General features: G+C 54.7%; 1 protein-coding gene across 8 annotated transcripts in view; it reads right to left on the reverse strand.

The window, feature by feature from the left end:
- Positions 1-5,012: 5,012 nt before the first annotated feature.
- PTPRF (protein tyrosine phosphatase receptor type F) overlaps positions 5,013-16,878 on the reverse strand; it is a 394,909-nt gene continuing 383,043 nt past the window's right edge. For all 8 annotated transcript variants that reach the window (XM_064455285.1, XM_064455283.1, XM_064455286.1 and 5 more), the window contains 9 exons: positions 16,147-16,266; positions 14,929-15,083; positions 13,316-13,601; positions 11,253-11,431; positions 8,576-8,702; positions 8,226-8,351; positions 7,442-7,596; positions 6,835-6,970; positions 5,013-6,696 (listed from right to left, as the gene is read on the reverse strand). In XM_064455285.1, coding sequence (XP_064311355.1) covers positions 6,628-6,696; positions 6,835-6,970; positions 7,442-7,596; positions 8,226-8,351; positions 8,576-8,702; positions 11,253-11,431; positions 13,316-13,601; positions 14,929-15,083; positions 16,147-16,266 — 1,353 coding nt within the window. In that variant the 3' untranslated portion in view covers positions 5,013-6,627. The remainder of the gene's footprint in view (positions 6,697-6,834; positions 6,971-7,441; positions 7,597-8,225; positions 8,352-8,575; positions 8,703-11,252; positions 11,432-13,315; positions 13,602-14,928; positions 15,084-16,146; positions 16,267-16,878) is intronic.

A 16,878-nucleotide genomic window follows, 5' to 3' on the forward strand; every position in this document is an offset into this window, starting at 1 on the left:
CCCCGCCCTGCCGCCCCGCCCCGCCCCCTTACCCTCGGCCGCCCGCCCCCTCCCCGCCGACCCAACCAATCGCTGCCCGTTCGCCGCTTCCCAACCAATAGGAATTCGACGACCGGTCGGGGTGGGCCAGCGAATCAGGAGGCCGGGAGCGGGGCGGTTGCCAGGCGGACGGGCCGGGCCGGCGGGCCGTCGCTAGGGGGCGGTTGCTAGGGAGGCCCGGGCCTGCTCGAGGCGCCCGGGGAGGCCGGGCCGGGGGCCCCCACGGTGGTCACGACGGGCGGGCCCACCCGTGCCCCGCCCACACCCCGCCTCCACCCCGCCTCCGGCCCCCCGGGGACACCCGCCGCGGGTTGGGGCAGAGCTCGGGATCGCCCGCGGCCGCTGCGAGGCGGTGGAGCGGCGCTGCCCACGGGCCCGGGCCCTGCGGGGCTCCCGGCCCGGCCCTCACGGGGAGGCCGGGACGGACCGGCCGAGGAGCCCTTTGCCGTCGGATACCGGAGGCTGCGGCGTGCGGCCCCGCTGCGGGGGCCCGGGGCGGCAGGCGAGGGCAGCCGGGAGTCGGAAGCGCCGGGCGTTAATCCTGTGTAAACGAGCGCTGTAGCGAGCTAATGGGTTTTGGGTGCCGAATGGTGACACACAATAGGCATGTGCCAACTGACCGTATTAACCAAGCTAATTATACGCCTGCGACTCCTGCGTGTGAGCAAAGCCAAAACAGTCTTCGATACTACGCAAACTTTTGGCAGCGAACGCAGCCCGGGGCTGGGCCGACGCCAGGCCCGGCCCACGCGGGGGAGTTTGGCCAGCACGGATCGGATCGGTCGGATAGAAAGGTGGAAAAGTGCTCCTGTGGCCAGGGTGTGCCAGCGATAATCCACTGCCGTTGTGCTGAGGATTGGGAGCTGAGGGTACAGCTTTAGTGGCAAATGCTTTCAAGTGTGGACAAGGCTGAACGCTTGACAGAGCCTGTCTAGGGATACTGACCCCTCTGGCTGGAGCTGGCTGCGATTTGCACAGGCTGTGTTGTGTTAAATGCTTTTTGAATGCCGAAGTGCCTTGAAAGTAAGCACAACCCACCCAAAAGATCTCGTAATCATCCTCAGAGACCACCTTCAGTCCCTCATGCCTAAATAAAACCCTAAATTTCCCTTTATGTTTCTCCTGTTATGTGTGTCCTTCGGTGTCCCGCTACAGGCACATGGCAGCCCTGAAAGTCTTACCCAACACTCCTCCAACAGAGATTTTTCTGTGTTCTGCTGCCTCGTTGACTCGCTTAGACTCTGAATTGCCAGGTATATGGACCAGACCCCCGGAGTGGATTAAAATCACAGCAGGTACAACACTCAGCCTCCTGCAGCTGGAGGTACCAACACAGGCAACTGTCACGTAATGATATTGAGATGAACTCTCTGTTTCTGGCCTGTCTGGCAGCTGCATCTGCCATCCCTTAGGCAAGAAAGACCAACTTTGTAATATCAGGAGGCACAAGCCAGTCTTTTTATGATGAGAAGTGGTAAAACATTGCCATGAGCAGAAACATGTAGGCAGGACAGCTTGATGAAATATAATTGTTGCTGTAGCCTGAGATTATTTATTAGAATTAGTAAAAGGACAACAATGAGCTTTTAATTGGAGGGATCAGATTTTTTTCATGCTCTCAGAAATGATCTAGGTCAGCACAAGCAAAAAACCAAAATAATAATAAAAAAAAGGTCACTCCTAAGTGGGGAACATTACAAATGAAAATGGCAATGCTGCTGAGAACAAGAAGAGCCAGGACTTTGGGGGAAGGAGTTGCCAAGCTACTGCACGGCGTAAGCTCAGATTTGGTCAGTGTTGCAGCTGTTTCTTTTCCTTATTTAACAACTATTTTGCCCTTGAAAACAAAATTTAAAGCGATGGCATCCTAGAAGGTGGTTGGGCAGGATGTTATTTAGCATCACTAGGAAGCCAGAGAAGCCTAGGGAGGGCCTACACCGCTCTCCTGCTACAGGTATCAATTAAATGACTACAAAATAAAATAAAACAAGAGGAATCGAGCAGCTCAATGCCCAGGAATTCACCTTTGACTAGGTGCCATCTAGCTGCAGTCCCACCTGCCAAACCTTGCTCTTTACAAAGCTGCTTACCTGAGGCTCCATTAGGGCTACCTGGTACAATTAAGGAATTTAAAATTTTCGATAGGATGAAAAAAAAAAACCCAGCAGTACCCACCCAGTGGCATTGCCCAGTGTGGATATGTTTGGTCTGCCAGGGAGGTGCCAAAGGGAAGAGGCCAAATGCCTCCTCACAGTACCATCTCGGGACCATTTGCTCCAGCTCTGGAGCACAGTACGGCACTGTGAAGCCAGGCTGATACCAGAGGGAAGGAGTAGCCTTGAAGTGCTGGGAATGAAGATTGGGGGAAAAAACATGCCAGCTTGGATAAATCCTTTCTGGCCAGGGAAAGCGATGCAGCTTAGGCACGGCAGTGCCAGGCCCTGGAAAGAGGCAGCGTGACTCCGTGTGGAGCACAGCACGAGCTGCAGCGCTGGCTCTGAGGGCAGACCACCTTAGCCTCCTTGTCTGTCCACTGTACATAGTTAGTAGGTTTTTTTGTTCCCCTTTTATTTTGTGAGATATTCAGAGATAAGTGGAAATGCACGTTAAAGGAATAAGCACTTTTGGACTGATACAACGCCATCCCCTTCGGGCGAGCTGGCTTTAGGTGAGCAGAGTGGGCTTTGTGTGAGGAGTACAGGGTGATGGGTCTTTCCCCAAAGGCAGCAGTTGCCTTTGCCATTCTCTGACCTGTCTGTCCCCTTGGGGCGCATCCCCTTGCTAAGACGGCACATCCTCATGCTTTGGGGACCTCCTGGCCCTCTGTGAGGCCAGCATGAGGCTTTGGCCACGTGGCTTCACCTCCTGCAATGTAAGTGTCCCTACACAGGGTCTACCTGGCAATAGCCTTGCTGCAGAGGGAGGCCCAGGCTCGGTCATGTTATTCCCAGTGCGGTCCATGCAAAAGACACTTGTCCTCTCTCTCCCTCCTCCTGTTTCTACTCAGCCTGTAGCTAAGCTCACTGAACACTCAAAAAGGTCACTCTGCGTCTTAGACATGGCAGGCAGAGAAGTGGAGCCCACAGAGACAGTCAATTGGGAGTGTTTCTTCCTTCATGTTTTCCCTGGGTTGGTTGTAAAGGGTTTGAGCTAAGAACACAACATCAAATGGGGAGGGAAGCCCCAGGTGTTCTCAGATAAGGAGAAAGAAGTTACATGTGTGTATGCTTGTGTGTATTTGTATATACAAGCGTTCTGGCAACTGCTAGTTTTGGTGAGAGCAAATCACTGCGTTCAAAGCCACACACAGAAAGGTTCATGCAGTGCGCACGGCTGTGCCCGCTGAGTGCTGGGTGAGTGGCATGTCCATGTGGCACAAGCATTGTCACCAGCTACAGTTTAGTGTCACAGCCAAAGCTTTCGTGCTACAGCGCAGGCAGGTGCCTGCTGCCCGCACCCCATTTGGCCGGCTTCCTAAACCTCGATGGTTAGCATGGCGTCCTTCTTCCCCAAATGCACCCGTGTGTGAGTAGGTGCGCACTTGGCCACGTAGACCTGGCCACGTAGATCACATAGGCTTGGCCCTGGCAGCCATGCAAAGCAAAGTGCCCCGATGCCAGCGGTGCTGGCATATGTGCTGCCTCGCAAGGGCAGGAGCTGGCTTTGCCCTCAGGTCTGCGTCCTTGAGTGGGGCTGCCCAACAGCAGAGCCAGGGAAAGGCTCCACCAGCCTCAGGTCACCCCGGGGGTGAAGCGCTAGGGCAGGAACCAGCCAGGCGAAGGGGAAACACCATTTTGCATCCGGCACCTGCTCAGGTACTGGTACGGCCTGGCAGGAAATGCCACGTGTGGCTGAGCTCCAGCAAAGTCAGCGAGGAGTCAGCAAGAAGGTGCCCATACTCATAGTTGGGGAAAAATCTCATCAGTCCATCTCCCACGCGCTGCCACCCATCGTTCATATGCTGGCCAGGGCAGATTTGGCTTCCTCAGGAAGGACAGACAGGCCACAGAGCCCTGGCCCGTGCAGTTCTGCCCCCTGCACTGACCTTTCTCTTGCAGGCTTGTGCTGTTTGCAGTTCCTGCTCTCCCTCGGAGTCAGTACTGACCTGGGTGTTTGCAGTTCACATGTGGACGGGGCTGGAGCTGACCTGCCCATGCAGAGCAGGCACAGCACGTGCCTTGGAGGGGGTTTCACACCTGAACGTACTCAGGGTGCTGCTCTGCATTTAGGGGCCAGGTGGTGGTAACTGCATACACAACTGTGCTCAGTGCCACAGACCAGTGCTTCTGCAGCGTCCCAAGAGGCCGGCAACGTCTCAGCCTCATCCAGGACCGATACTGCCATCAAACCCCACCGCCACCAACCCTTCCCTGTCCTGCAGACCCACAAAGTCTGTAGCTACCCCAGCCTGGTCCTGCAGCTGGCACATTGGCAGGGAAGGGGGTGCAGGTAAACGTGCTTCCAGCAAAGCTCAGCATCACCCCACGCCTACATCCTGGGGTCCTCTGAGGATCAATAACTGGCAGCAGAGCAGGTGGGGAGGACAGGTCTCAGGCCCCAGCCTGAGGCCAGCTTGTGCAGAGCATGGCCTGGGCAGAAAGTAGCTCCTGGCTTCCTCCTGCTGGGAATGATCCATCCTTTGGGAAGTGGAGGGGACCCAGTGAGGGCCACTGCTGCCAAGACAGCCTTGGCAGGAGCCATTCCTGAAGGTGCCAGGGCCTGAGGGCTCTCAGTGCACCCTGGTGCAGCTGCAAGTGGGCAGGAGGCATGCACACGCGTGCACAAAGGGGGTTGTCACAGAGGGTCTCCGAGCTCCCTGCTGGCACTGGGACCCTGCAGGAGGTGTAGAATGCCTGTGGCTGGGATGTCCCTATGGGAGAAGACTTCTCTGGCAAAGGGCTGGCGAGCATGCCTATCGCTGAGGAACTCTATGGCCTCTGCTTATTGCTGAAGAAACAGACAGCAAAGCCAGCTTGTATGAAACCCGATTATTCAAATTTATTAACATCAAGAATTATGCAATGATGCTGTAGATTTTTTTTTTTATTAACAAATAGAAAACAGACTGTATACAACAGTGACCCCTACAGCACTATGCATCCACAAGGTAAAAATGAATGTGTCCTCCAACATTACCAACCCTGGATTGCTGATTTCACCGTAGCTTGGATTCTTAACATTCGGAATACATGTGATAATACAATTAGATACCCTTCCACCACCTTTATTCATAACTCGATGCACTCAGAAGAGGGCTGCTCACTCCCTGTCTTTAGTGCAAGCGTGATATAATAAGGAGTATTAATATATAGTACCATTAAATTAAGTCCAGTAGTCTTGCCACATTGGTTCATTAGAACGTCCTGAAGTAGCGGAAAGTACAATATTCTAGTGACTTTTAACATTTGCAGGATAGCAGAAATTATAGATACACCCAACCTCTGAAGCCATGTGTACTCCCCTCCCCTCCCCTGCAGTACCCTGCTTTCCAACAGGAGCTGGCCCGGCTCCACTCAGGGGACGGCTGGGCTTGTGCTCCTTGCCTTTTGTAAATGCTCCGATGCACTTCACTGGTTAGAGGTGACAGAATGGTGCTTGCACGCACAGAACCGTGGGATTAACAAAAAGGGCCCTGTCTCGCTGTTTCCCTTCCCCGGGGAAGCGTGGGACCCACTCGCTTCTCCTGCCCCCTTCCCAGCGAGACACACAAAAGCAGGCTCCAAAGCCTGGAGCCCAGGATTTCGGGTCTCTCACAAACAAGGCGACGACAACTCACGTCATATCGGGATCTGCCAATACGCACGGTCACTGGATTGGTTTAACACGCATCGTAGTAAGGACTGAACAGTTTCCAGCTGCAAAGGGGACTGCTTCTCCGGCAACCCTACATGCCCTCCCAAACCCAAACCCACTCAGGAAGTAATGGGGGGGAGGGAAAGGCTAAAAAAATAGTTGGTAGCTTAGGTCCAGTTCCATGAAATTTCATATTCTACAGAGGATTAAAAAGCAGCCTACAGGGAATGGAGCCGGGCAGGAACCACAAGCCAGCTGCTGCAAATTACCAAGGAAGCTGCACTAAAATGGGCAGAACCAGCAGTGACTGGGCTGAAATAAACACAGGGCAGTAAAAAATGTAAAAGCAAAAGGAAATAAAAAAAACCAAACCAACCCAACTCCCAAAGGTTTGGCGGGTCCAGTTCTGCCTGGGCAAAACATTAAGACTTGCAAAAAATAAAAAATAAAGAAGAGATTATAAAAACCACTAGTAACTATTTTACATGTTTAAGAAAAAGATCCCATTCCACCCACCTAAAGCCTCGCTGTGAAATGCAGTCGCATGAGAGAGGGCGAGAGATGCACATGAGCAGAAATTCAGCCAGAGACTGGAAATGCTTTTGGAGTCGGATTCCCTCGTTTGGCGCTGGGGCGAAGTTCCTAAATGCCGTGGTCAGAACTGGTTGGCGTGGAGGTCTGCTGACTGGGCAGCACCTCCATCTGTACAGAAGGACTGAGGAATGGGCGGCTCTGGCTCAGAGGGACCCGTCTCCACTCCTAGACATCCCCACCGCGACTGGAGGAAAGCACTAGTTACGTTGCATAGTGGTCGAAGCTGCCGAGATACTCCAGTGCCGCTCTGTAGCACAGCTGGTACTGGTCCTGCAAGGCAGCAAGCGGGGGAGTATGAGAAGCAGGGACCCAAGGACGCTGGGCAGCAGGGCTGCACATCCAGAGACGCCCGCTCCCCTCCCTTCTCCCACAGATCTCCCCTCAGCCTGGGGAGCAGGGGACACTCACCTCTGTCTGCACCATGGCCGGCCGCTGCGTCCGCAAGGTCTTCACCGTCTGGAACATGTCCACCACCCCCTCGTAGCGCATCCTCTCCAGCACAATGCTGAGTGTGATAAACACGCCTGTGCGCCCAACCCCAGCGCTGTGCAGAGGGAGCAAGAGGTACCATTAGAGACCTGCCAGCCCCAGCGAGTCTCTGCAGAGCTCCTAGGAGCGATGCAAGCTCATGGAGCACAGGGACATGCTCAGTGGAGCTGGGAGAGACCACAAGGACCTGGCCAGCCAGAGGTGCCCTCCCAGCCCCATGGGGCCCACCGATTCTGCCTCGCCTCTGGGCCAAGCTGCTGTGGCACCCTGCCCTCCCCTAGGACTCTTCCAAGGAGCCACAGATCAGTACCATCAGGGCGCTGGGCTAATATAATCACCTGGCAGAAAGGCTGCCAATGGCACCCATGGATGCTGCCACCTCCTTGTCCCCTGTGTGCCTCTTGCCAGTGGTATGCAGGAGGGGCACCCAGTGCAGGGGAGCTGGCAGCTGCCAGGGTAAGTGAGCTAGGGGACACCTCCGAGGGCTGATAAAGGCAGAGGTGGGTGCTGATCTGTCCCCACTCACCTGCAGTGCACCGTGATGGGCCCGTCCTGCCCAAACTGTTCCTTGGTCTTGTGCACCTGCCCAATGAAGTCGATGAAGCCCTCTCCTGTCTTTGGCACTCCCTGCTCAGGCCAGTCTGTGAACTGGAACTGGCGGATGGTCCGTGACTGGCCATCCTGCAGGGACAGGGGTGTTAGACATGAGCCGTGGGTGAGGAGGCAGCGAGAGGGGCTGATCTCACTCTTCTCAGCACTGGTGCTGCTGACTTGCTCTCTGACCCCCTGGCCCAGGCCGGGTGAGAGGGTGCATAGGCCATGGACGAGCACAGGCAAATCTTTTGCTGAGCATTTGGGTCTGCCTCTGCTCTCCCATGTTAACCCCATGGTGGCTGAGCTGAGCAGGGATTTGGGCCCCTGCAGGGTCTGGTGTGTCAATGCCCTGGTCCTGTTTGGGGCCCAGCTCCACCCCAGGACTGTGTTCACTGTCACACAGGGGTCCTGTACCCGGTCAGGTGCTGCACAGGTGCAGGGGAGCCCGTGTTAAATGCTTGGCCAAGCGTGCAGCACAGGCAAGGCAGGGTCTGGTGCTGATAGGGATCTCTGAGCTGCTCACTGGGGCTGACACAGCTGGTAAGGAAGAACTTGTGGTGAGAGGAGCAGCAGGTGAGGGGCAGCAGCCCCTTCTGCCTTCAGTGCAAGGCAGCACCTTGCTTTCTGGTTCCTCCAGGAGCTGCTGCACACTCCCTTCGCTGGCCTTGGCAGGGCAGAGGTGCACAAGAGGCTGGGGAGCCAGCAGTTGCACTCACCCTGGCATCTGTCACCTTGAACTCCCGGAGGATGTACTGTGGCATGTTGTACTCTGCCATGGGGTCCACCACGAAGTACTGGTACCGGGCAGAGCGCTCAGCGGGCCAGTACTGATGGCACTTCTCCTGCAGATGAGGAACACAGTGAGACGTTAGCACCGACAAGCTGTTCCTCCCTCCCACACGCTGGGAGCTTATGTGGCTGTGGGGCCACAGGGTCAGCTGCAGGACACGCCAGCAGGAGGCTGGCCCTGAGCGGCTGGTGCTGGGGACAGACTAGGGCGAGCTGAGAGGTTGTGCCCTTAGATGGCAGCCACACAGCCCCCTTCTCCCCCGAGCAGGATTCGTACCCGGCCCATCTCGCGCAGCTTTGTCAACATCACCACGATGGTGGAGTTGTGCTCCCAGAGCATCCGCCAGAAATCCTCTGTAGTCTCAGCCAGTGGTCCCTGCGTGGCGATGTAGGCCTTCTGCTGCCTGCGACAAACATAATGGTGCTCAGACCAGCCCTGGGGAAGTGGGCAGCAGCTGCTCTGGGGGCTGGTGGGCCAGGAGGGCCTGAGGCAGGGACCCCATGCAGCAGGCAGCAGGGCTGACAATGCAGCTGGAGCAAACAGATCTCTATGACTAGCCATGCACTAGGCTAGTGCCTAGTGCGCTAGGGAGGGATGAGCCTGCCCCAGCACATGTCTTCTAAGTGCCCCCCACAGACAGAGTGAGCACCACTGGCTGCAGGATCCAGAAAGGCTGCTAGTCCTTGCGGGGGTGACAATGTCCCCGGCCCAGCCTCTCCCTGCTGCTTGCCCCTAGTGCTGCTGCACTGTGAGCCTTCTCAGCACCTGGGCCCACGTGAGCAGGCTGCCAGCAACCATCTGGGCTGGGAGGAGCAGCTGTGCTTGGGGACGATCCCAGCAGCACCCCCTGGATCCTGCCCATTTACTCTCTGCACCACCCACCATCCCTCCCCTCGCATGGGAAGACACAGAGCAACTGCATCAGGTCACCTGGATCACGCACACCAGCTAGTAACTAGGGCAGTGTGGAAACCACCAATACCATTTTGCCATCTCTTCTGAAGCTTCCAAATTTGTCCTCAGGTCCACCGCCAGCCAGGGCACCTCTCAAAATGCCCTGTGTGAAAGCAGAGCTTGACCAGCCCCAGGCTGGCACCCACCCTGCAGAAAACACCGTTGGTGTTTTGGACTCTGAGAAGGGCCAGCTCCGTCGCGTTGCCTTGCCGAGTGCGCAGCCTGGCACGACGGTGCCGCCTGCGAGACGGGTCTGGCACCCCATGGGTGGCGGAGACACAGTCTCGCTTTACCACTGCGGGGCGCCGGAGCCTGCAGGACGAGGGGCGGCATCCTCCCATCCAGCACTTCATCTCTCCGCTGGTGCTAAAAATTAATGAACGTGCTGCAGGACAGCTGTAATGTGCAGGATGAAGACAGGGGCTGCTTCAACGTGGATTTATAAGATATTGTAAAAAGCAGGGAGTGAGGGTGAAGAACGAAACAAAAGAACTAATAAAGATGCAGCATCAGTGATGCCTGCAGGACCTTGGGCCAACTGATCTCTTTAGATAATACTGAGAATACTGCTCGGTTCAAAGGAAAGGACAGGAAGAGATAACATCACTCCTTAGGGATGGGGTAGGTAGCACATGAAGTGATACCACCTGCCGTGCTGGCAGCCCTCCCTCTGTAGCATCACTGAGAGGCAAAACCAGCATCACTCTTAATCAGCTCTGGAGCCAGGGTGCTGTGGCTGCATCCTGTCCGTCAGATACCGGGCTGCCGGGGTGGGTGCGCAGACAGGCAGCCACATTAATGACGCAGTGCTGGATGACTTGGAGCCACGCAGGCAGGAGGGAGCGGAGGCTGCTCTGTGACAGCTTTTCTCCAGCCCCTTCATCCTTCCCCATTACTCTGTCCCACTCTGAGTAAGCCTGGCTTGTGGTGGTTTTGTTGTGTTGGGATGCTCCCAGGGTTGCTCTCCTTCTGCTCCCTGCCCACTCTTGCCTCCACGTAGCCTTTCCCCCCAGGAACCCTCCTGGGCTCAGCTGCTGGAGCAGGGATGGAGGCACAGAGCCACTGGCCTGGCTGCACCAACATCTGTTCCCTTTGACAGTGCCTGTTGCTCCTGGGAGGTCACCAGCCCATAAGAAGCATCTGGGCAGAGCCAAACTGGAGGGGGACTGTGCCACATCCATTGTTGTACCCCCCACTCCTGCACTGGGTGACCCTACAGCAATGGTGCAGAGAGGACAGGAATGAGCCTTGTGTGTGCATTGTTGGGATTTGGTCTGGATTATTGGTCAGGGATTGGCTGGGAAGGAGATGTGGCCACTGGGCTGCTCCCTTACAAGGAGATGTGGCCGCTGAGCTGTTTCCCTGCGTTCTCCTCTCCTAGCACTTAGCATCTGAGAATGTGATGCCAGCAATTAGATACAGAAACCATAAGTATTATTGCCCCACTAGATCTTGAACTGCGCTTTCTAAGAAGTATCCTGGGGAGCAGAATCCAGTGACAGGTTCCCCATTGTACAGCACCAGCCTTGCCTGAGGATCCACAGACTCCCCCCAAAATCAAGACATGGGACAACGAGCCTTGGGCTGCTGCCTGGATCAGCCACGCAGTGCAAGCACACTTCTACCTCTGGTTGCTACGGCTAGTGAGGGGGGACAGGTTTGCATTAGATGCTGCAGATATAAAACACATGCCAAGGGATGCCTACCAGAAGATCCTATAAACCTCTGCAGGAGCCAGCACAACCTCCCACACCAGCCATGTGGGCTTCTGTCTAAGCAATACAAGCCAGCCTGGCAGCACTCACTAGCAGTCTTCACTTATTGTAACTATATGCACCGGAGCGTTTGAGAAGATGGAAATAGATAAAATGCAACAAAATGATCCCCAGCCCACCTCCAGGCAGCCAGGACCAGTCCTTGGGAAAGAGGAGAAGGCAGCTCTGCCCATGTTCCCAAGCAGGCAGAACAGGCTGGCCCAGGCTCCTAAGGTGGCCCTTACCTGTACCCATCTATGAAGCTGGCGTTGATGTAATCGGAGCCCTCGACACCCCGGATGGGCTGCAGACAGACTCTCGTCAGCTCATATGGCATGATGTTCACGAGGCGGTTCTTGAATTTGTTGCACGGGAGGTTGGCACTGATGAAACGTGAGGTATGTGCTTTAGAGTTGGCCAGCAGCTGAAAGAGGAGGAGACATTTCAGGCCCCTGCTGGGGATGCAGCAGTCGGGGGCAAAATCAGGACCGTGGCAGCAGAGCAGGCAGGAGACCCTCTGGGTGCGCAGCCATGCCCCCTTCTCTGACTGAGGGACAGCCGCTGGGGACCAGGTCTTTCTGGACCAGACGAAGGGCTCTGCCGCCATGTTACAAGGATGCCTGCACCCAGCTGCTCTACTTCACAGTGATCAGTCCTGTTTTCAGTACCACGTCGGCCCCTCTGCCATGGCATTGCACACCTAGGCACGGCATGACATGGCCTCGCTGCTGGCTTTTGGTGCTTGGCTGTAGGTGACAGCAGGGAAACCACCTGCCCTGACCCACTGCCACAGCCCCAGTGCCACAGAGTGGAGTGGAGACCCACAGCAGCTCTCTGACCCACAAAGGGCCAGGCCTTGAAGCTTTGTACCTTGCTGAACCAGGGACACATGCCTGGTGGTGTCAGGGAAGGAAAGCTTTCCATCTTCCAACAATGTCTTGCTATTTACTTCTCACCCCAGAAGAACCCAAGAAAAATGTGAGAATTGTGACAGTTTTAGGTAAAGAAGATCTATTTTGAGTTACTGTGAGATATTTTATAGTTCTCTTTGGTCCCTGTAAACTGGAGTCATGGTAAATGTGTTACATAGATCTGCTGGCAGAGACATTCAAACAGAAGTCCCTCTTTTTTTATTTCTTTTCTTTTCCTTCCCCAAAACACTCTCTCCAGCATCTCCAGAGCGACCCTTCTTTCCATGTGTGGCAGATGGTCCTTGGCAGAGGTTGCCTGTAGAAGGACAGGGTTGCTCTTTGGGGAGTGATGCAGCCATGTGAGGCCCTCACGTATCCTGCTCCCCAGGGCTTCCCACACAGCGGACACTGCCAGGGCACAGAGAGGGGCAAATTTTATTACTGTTCTAAATAGGTCCTTGGAGGAACAGCTAATTTTTGTCTTTCTTACAACAGAGTTGCTAGAGTTGAGCCTAATGCTGTGGCTCTCTTGAGGGGTTTCTCAGGGCACATGTCACCACAAGATACTAATGCAGCATGTTCTACTGTCCCAAGCGAGGACACCAGCAGCTCTGGTAACCACAGTTTATGCATAAAGTCAATATTTTGCTTCTTCTGCTCCTTTGTCACTTGGAGGGAATCCCCAGGGTGAAGCTGTATTCCTGCAGTTCATTTCAGAGCCTGCATGGTCTGCTGCCTCCCTGCATGAGCTATATTCCGCTGCATGAGTTCACTGGACTAACATGCCTCATCTGAGAATATGGGTGCTTATCAGAGCTCACTTCCACCTCCACAACTGTAATAAATATCTACAGTTGCCATTCACAGATACAGACAGCAAAATGTGGGGTTGACTTCTTAAAACCAGTGTGCCTTAAAATGTTGCCTTCACCAATTCTAGACAGTGAGGCTTGGTGTTGAGGTGGTTAAAAGGTAACAGAGCTCAGCATTGAAGAAATGAGACTATAAACGTCTCACATATTTAAATTGGAGCTGTTTCCAGACAAGTTGTTCACAGTAACATCAATTATCACTAACACGATCTGCATCTGATTTCAGATGCAGCTCCTGCCGCACAGTGAACCTGGAGCAGAATGTGCTGCTGAGAACTGAACATCCATCTGCCTTTTATATCCTCCCCAGAAGCTGCCAATCCAGGAGGGACCATGGCTGACACAAGCTTTACAATTCAAATGTGTTTTAAATCACTGCCTACCTGGTTTAGAAACACACAAAAGAATAACTGTCTATAATGATCCATGGCTATCCCTTCCCAGCCCCTGGATGTGTGGCTTGGTGGGGCTGTGTGGGCAGAGACCGGGCGCCGGGGAAGGGGGTGCTGGGGCTTTATCACCAACCTTGAATTCCAGCTCCATTGCAGTAACGCTTTCGCCTGGTGGCACCTGGGTCAGCTTCTGGATGTGAGCAAAGAGGTTGCGTGCAGGCACCTCGGTATTGCCGCACGTGGCTGCCTCCAGCAAGGCCTCGTGGATGAAGATGTACTGGTCCTCTGTCTGCACCATGTAGTTGCGCTGAGAGCGCATGCACGTCACGTGGCCATAGATGTCCACGGTCTTCTCATGCTTCATCCGCTCCAGCATGGCATCGATGACTATGAAGCAACCAGTTCGGCCCACGCCGGCACTGTGGGAACAAAGCACATGGCCTGAGATGACACTGTCTTCTATAGATGCCACGCAAGCTCCGCTCCTGCTTAAGGGAGCACCTGGAGCTAAAGCGCACAAAAGGGGAGTAAAGGCTTCTCCCCACACTGAGGGCTAATGAGCTCAGCCCCAAACAAGAGGTGACAGGAGAAGTAAGGGCGAGAGGCACAGGAGAATGTGGGAGGCTACCCAGCCCTTCTGCTGACCCCCCCTCACTGATGGAGCGGAAGGACATGGTCTCAGCTCTGCTGGTCCCTGCAGTGGCTGGCAGCACCTCCACAAGGGAAGGAGAAATATATTTAACAGGCAGGAGAGTGCCAGTGTATGTGTGCATGAAGTCAGAAGATCTGAAGGCCAGGCTGGGCCCCGGTACCAGTGAAGCCCGTAATTTCAAGCCTGCTTGTCCCCTAACCTGCGTCACTGTTTCCTAACCCATAAAACAAGGACAGCCAGCCGGAGAGGGGAAAGCAGAAAGATGAGGTCATGCATGTCTACACCGAGCCCTTTGCTCATGCACCGGATGCCTCTCCACGTCTGTTGGAAGAGCAGTAGCAATCCCCAAACTACTCACCCTGAGAGCACCCTGAAAACAAGACATGCTGTCGTGACATGTAAACACAGGCAGAGATAGGGAGCTAGACATTTCCTCATTTATGGTGCAAGTCAGATCTTTAACAGGGCTTTAATACAGCTTGTTTGTGTGTTAATTATACCCCACTCCCATCTGAAACAGAGCATGAAGGAAGAGCATTAAACACTGCTGGTAAGGCGTATGCTGGAACAGCAATGATAGAGTGGTTTGTTCAGTAATAGCCCCCACTCGGCTGGTACAGATAAATCTTGCCTGGATAAGATGCTGAGCCTTAGTAGACTAATATTTTGCTTAAAGAGCTGCCCTTCCACACTGCAAAAGAGTTCTACTGCAAATACTACGTCTGAATGTTTGTAGAGGTCACCGCATGCGTGCTTGTCAACGACGTGCCCCTGAAAGGTACCGCCTACTTACTCTGGGCAGAGATCACTTCATTTTTAAATGGTACTTGCAGTTTTGCAGCAAAAAGTGTTTTCTGGGGCTCTCCATACAGCAGTGCTGTTTAATCTGACAGAGCAGTAGCAATACAAATGTCACCACTGCATTGCTGCTGCTGGTTGCCAACTTGTTCCCAGCCCAAGGATGCAGTGCAGGTTATGCTACTGTGAAACCTTCCCTGTAGGAACAGGAGACTCCACTTTTAGCTGGACAGGTTAAAGCTCCTTTAGGCAGAAGACTCGTGCCCAGGTGCAGCTTCACAAACACACAGTCCTACCTGCAATGGACAACCATGGGCCCAGCATCCGGTGGATTACAGGCCTTGACCCGTCGCAGGAAAGCCAGGATTGGGGTGGGGTATTCTGGTACCCCGTGATCAGGCCAAGCCATGAACTGGAACTGTCGCAGCTCTCGTTTCTCACTGGAGCCATTCTGTTGAAGACAAAGAGGAGTTATTTTGCATGAGAACAGTCTCATCCTAGGAGGGAATCCACTGATGGGGTAGCAAGTTACCCAGCTGGCTGGGTAACAACAGGCACATCACTGTGCGTGATTGTGCATGTATTGGGCTTTTGCCACTGAAAATTTGGAGGCAAAATGTAGGCTTCTTGAAAGGCTTCTGTACACATAGATGCTCTGTGGAAAGCCAGCTGATACAGCGAGCAGAACAGCTCTGTGGGAGCGGAGCAGATCCTGCACAGCGCAGGGTTAATACCCGCACACTCACTGCATGTTCAGGCAAAACCGGGCACTGGCCGTGGAAGGGCCACAGCAGCGAGTTCCCTCCCTGCTCATCTGCATCAGGGGTCTCTTTGGGATGCTAATCTGTGGACTCCAGCCTTGGCTTGGCTGAGTGATCTATGCAGCAATGTGGTAGGACTGGCTGGGTGACTGCTGGGGGCGAGATGCCTTCCTGGGGCGTGAGTGTGTCCCCATCGCACTGTGCTGTGCTCTCTGTGTGGCCCAGACTCAGTCACACGCAGAGGCAGCCCGCTGCAAAGTGTGTTTGCATTGCAGTGAGGCGCTGCTGCTAGCACTGCCCCTAGGGATTTCCAAACACTAATGAGGTACGCAGCAGGCAGGAGAGAAGGGCTTGTGCACACGTCAGCACGGCCCCTCTATTTGCATTATTAGTGACAGGAGCGCTAAAAATTCTCTGCTTCCCATGTTGTCCCTCTAATGGGAGCACAGCTGTTACACGTACACTTGCCAGAGGCAAGCACGGCCCCTGCTCTGGGGCCCATCACAGGGTCTGAAAGCATACAGGAGAGCATCAGGTATCCTGGCCAAAATCCAGTAGTGGCCAAATCCACAAAGTGCAGCTGGTCTCCCACTGCAGCCCAGCTGTGAGAAACGGCCCACGTGTGGAGTAGCCACACGTTTGGCTAAGCCAGGCACAGCCGGCGGCCTCTGCCTGTGGGCCGTGCAGCACCCGGCGGCATCAGAGAGCGGCTCTGCATTACCTGGAGCAGGAACAGCCCAGCCAGCGCCATACCTTGTACAGTGCAAAGGTGCGGACGGTGTAGGTTGCCAGCTCGACTGTGTCCAGCAGGGTCACCTGGATCATCCCATAGGTTTCCGTACCCCGGCTCGGCCAATACTGGTCACACTTTACCTGCGGGGAGGAAAGGAGAAAGGGTCAGTGCTTAGCTGCTGGCTGGAGCATTTGGGGTAAAGACAGAAGAGAGTCACTGTGCAGGAGGGGCCCGAACACCCAGATTTCCTTCTCCCAGAGCGTCCCAATCCCCAGCAGAAAGGCAGCATACCCTGGGCTCCTTTCCACAAGATTCATATTCAAAGCGGGATTTTTTTTTCCTGGAGCCACTGGTGGGGAGTGACAAAGGGCATCAGGCCACCAGACACAGCAGCAAGAGCAGCACCAGGTATGAAGACAGTGTGCAGCAATTATTAGCAGTGGTTTGTGCCTGCTGTAATTTTTCTTATCTGCCTTCTGTTTGGGAAGAAGGGGGTCTTCAGGGCTATGCTTGCAGCATCCCCCTGCCTGAGCTCCGCCTGGACAGAGAGAAGGTCGGCAGCTGCGGGTTGGTGGGAGCAGAGCTGGTGAAGCAGGGCAGGGGAAGTGGTGGTGTCTCCGGGGAAGGCTCTGCTCAAAGGGCAGCCCAATGAGGGAAATGCAGCCTGTGTGCCCACCAGCTCCCTGCTATCCCAGCCCAAAGTCCTCAATCCACTGCACTGAGCTGAGACAGGACACAGCTCAGAGTCCAGC

The sequence above is a fragment of the Phalacrocorax carbo genome, chromosome 6 (assembly GCF_963921805.1).
Source record: "Phalacrocorax carbo chromosome 6, bPhaCar2.1, whole genome shotgun sequence".
NCBI lineage: Eukaryota > Metazoa > Chordata > Aves > Suliformes > Phalacrocoracidae > Phalacrocorax > Phalacrocorax carbo.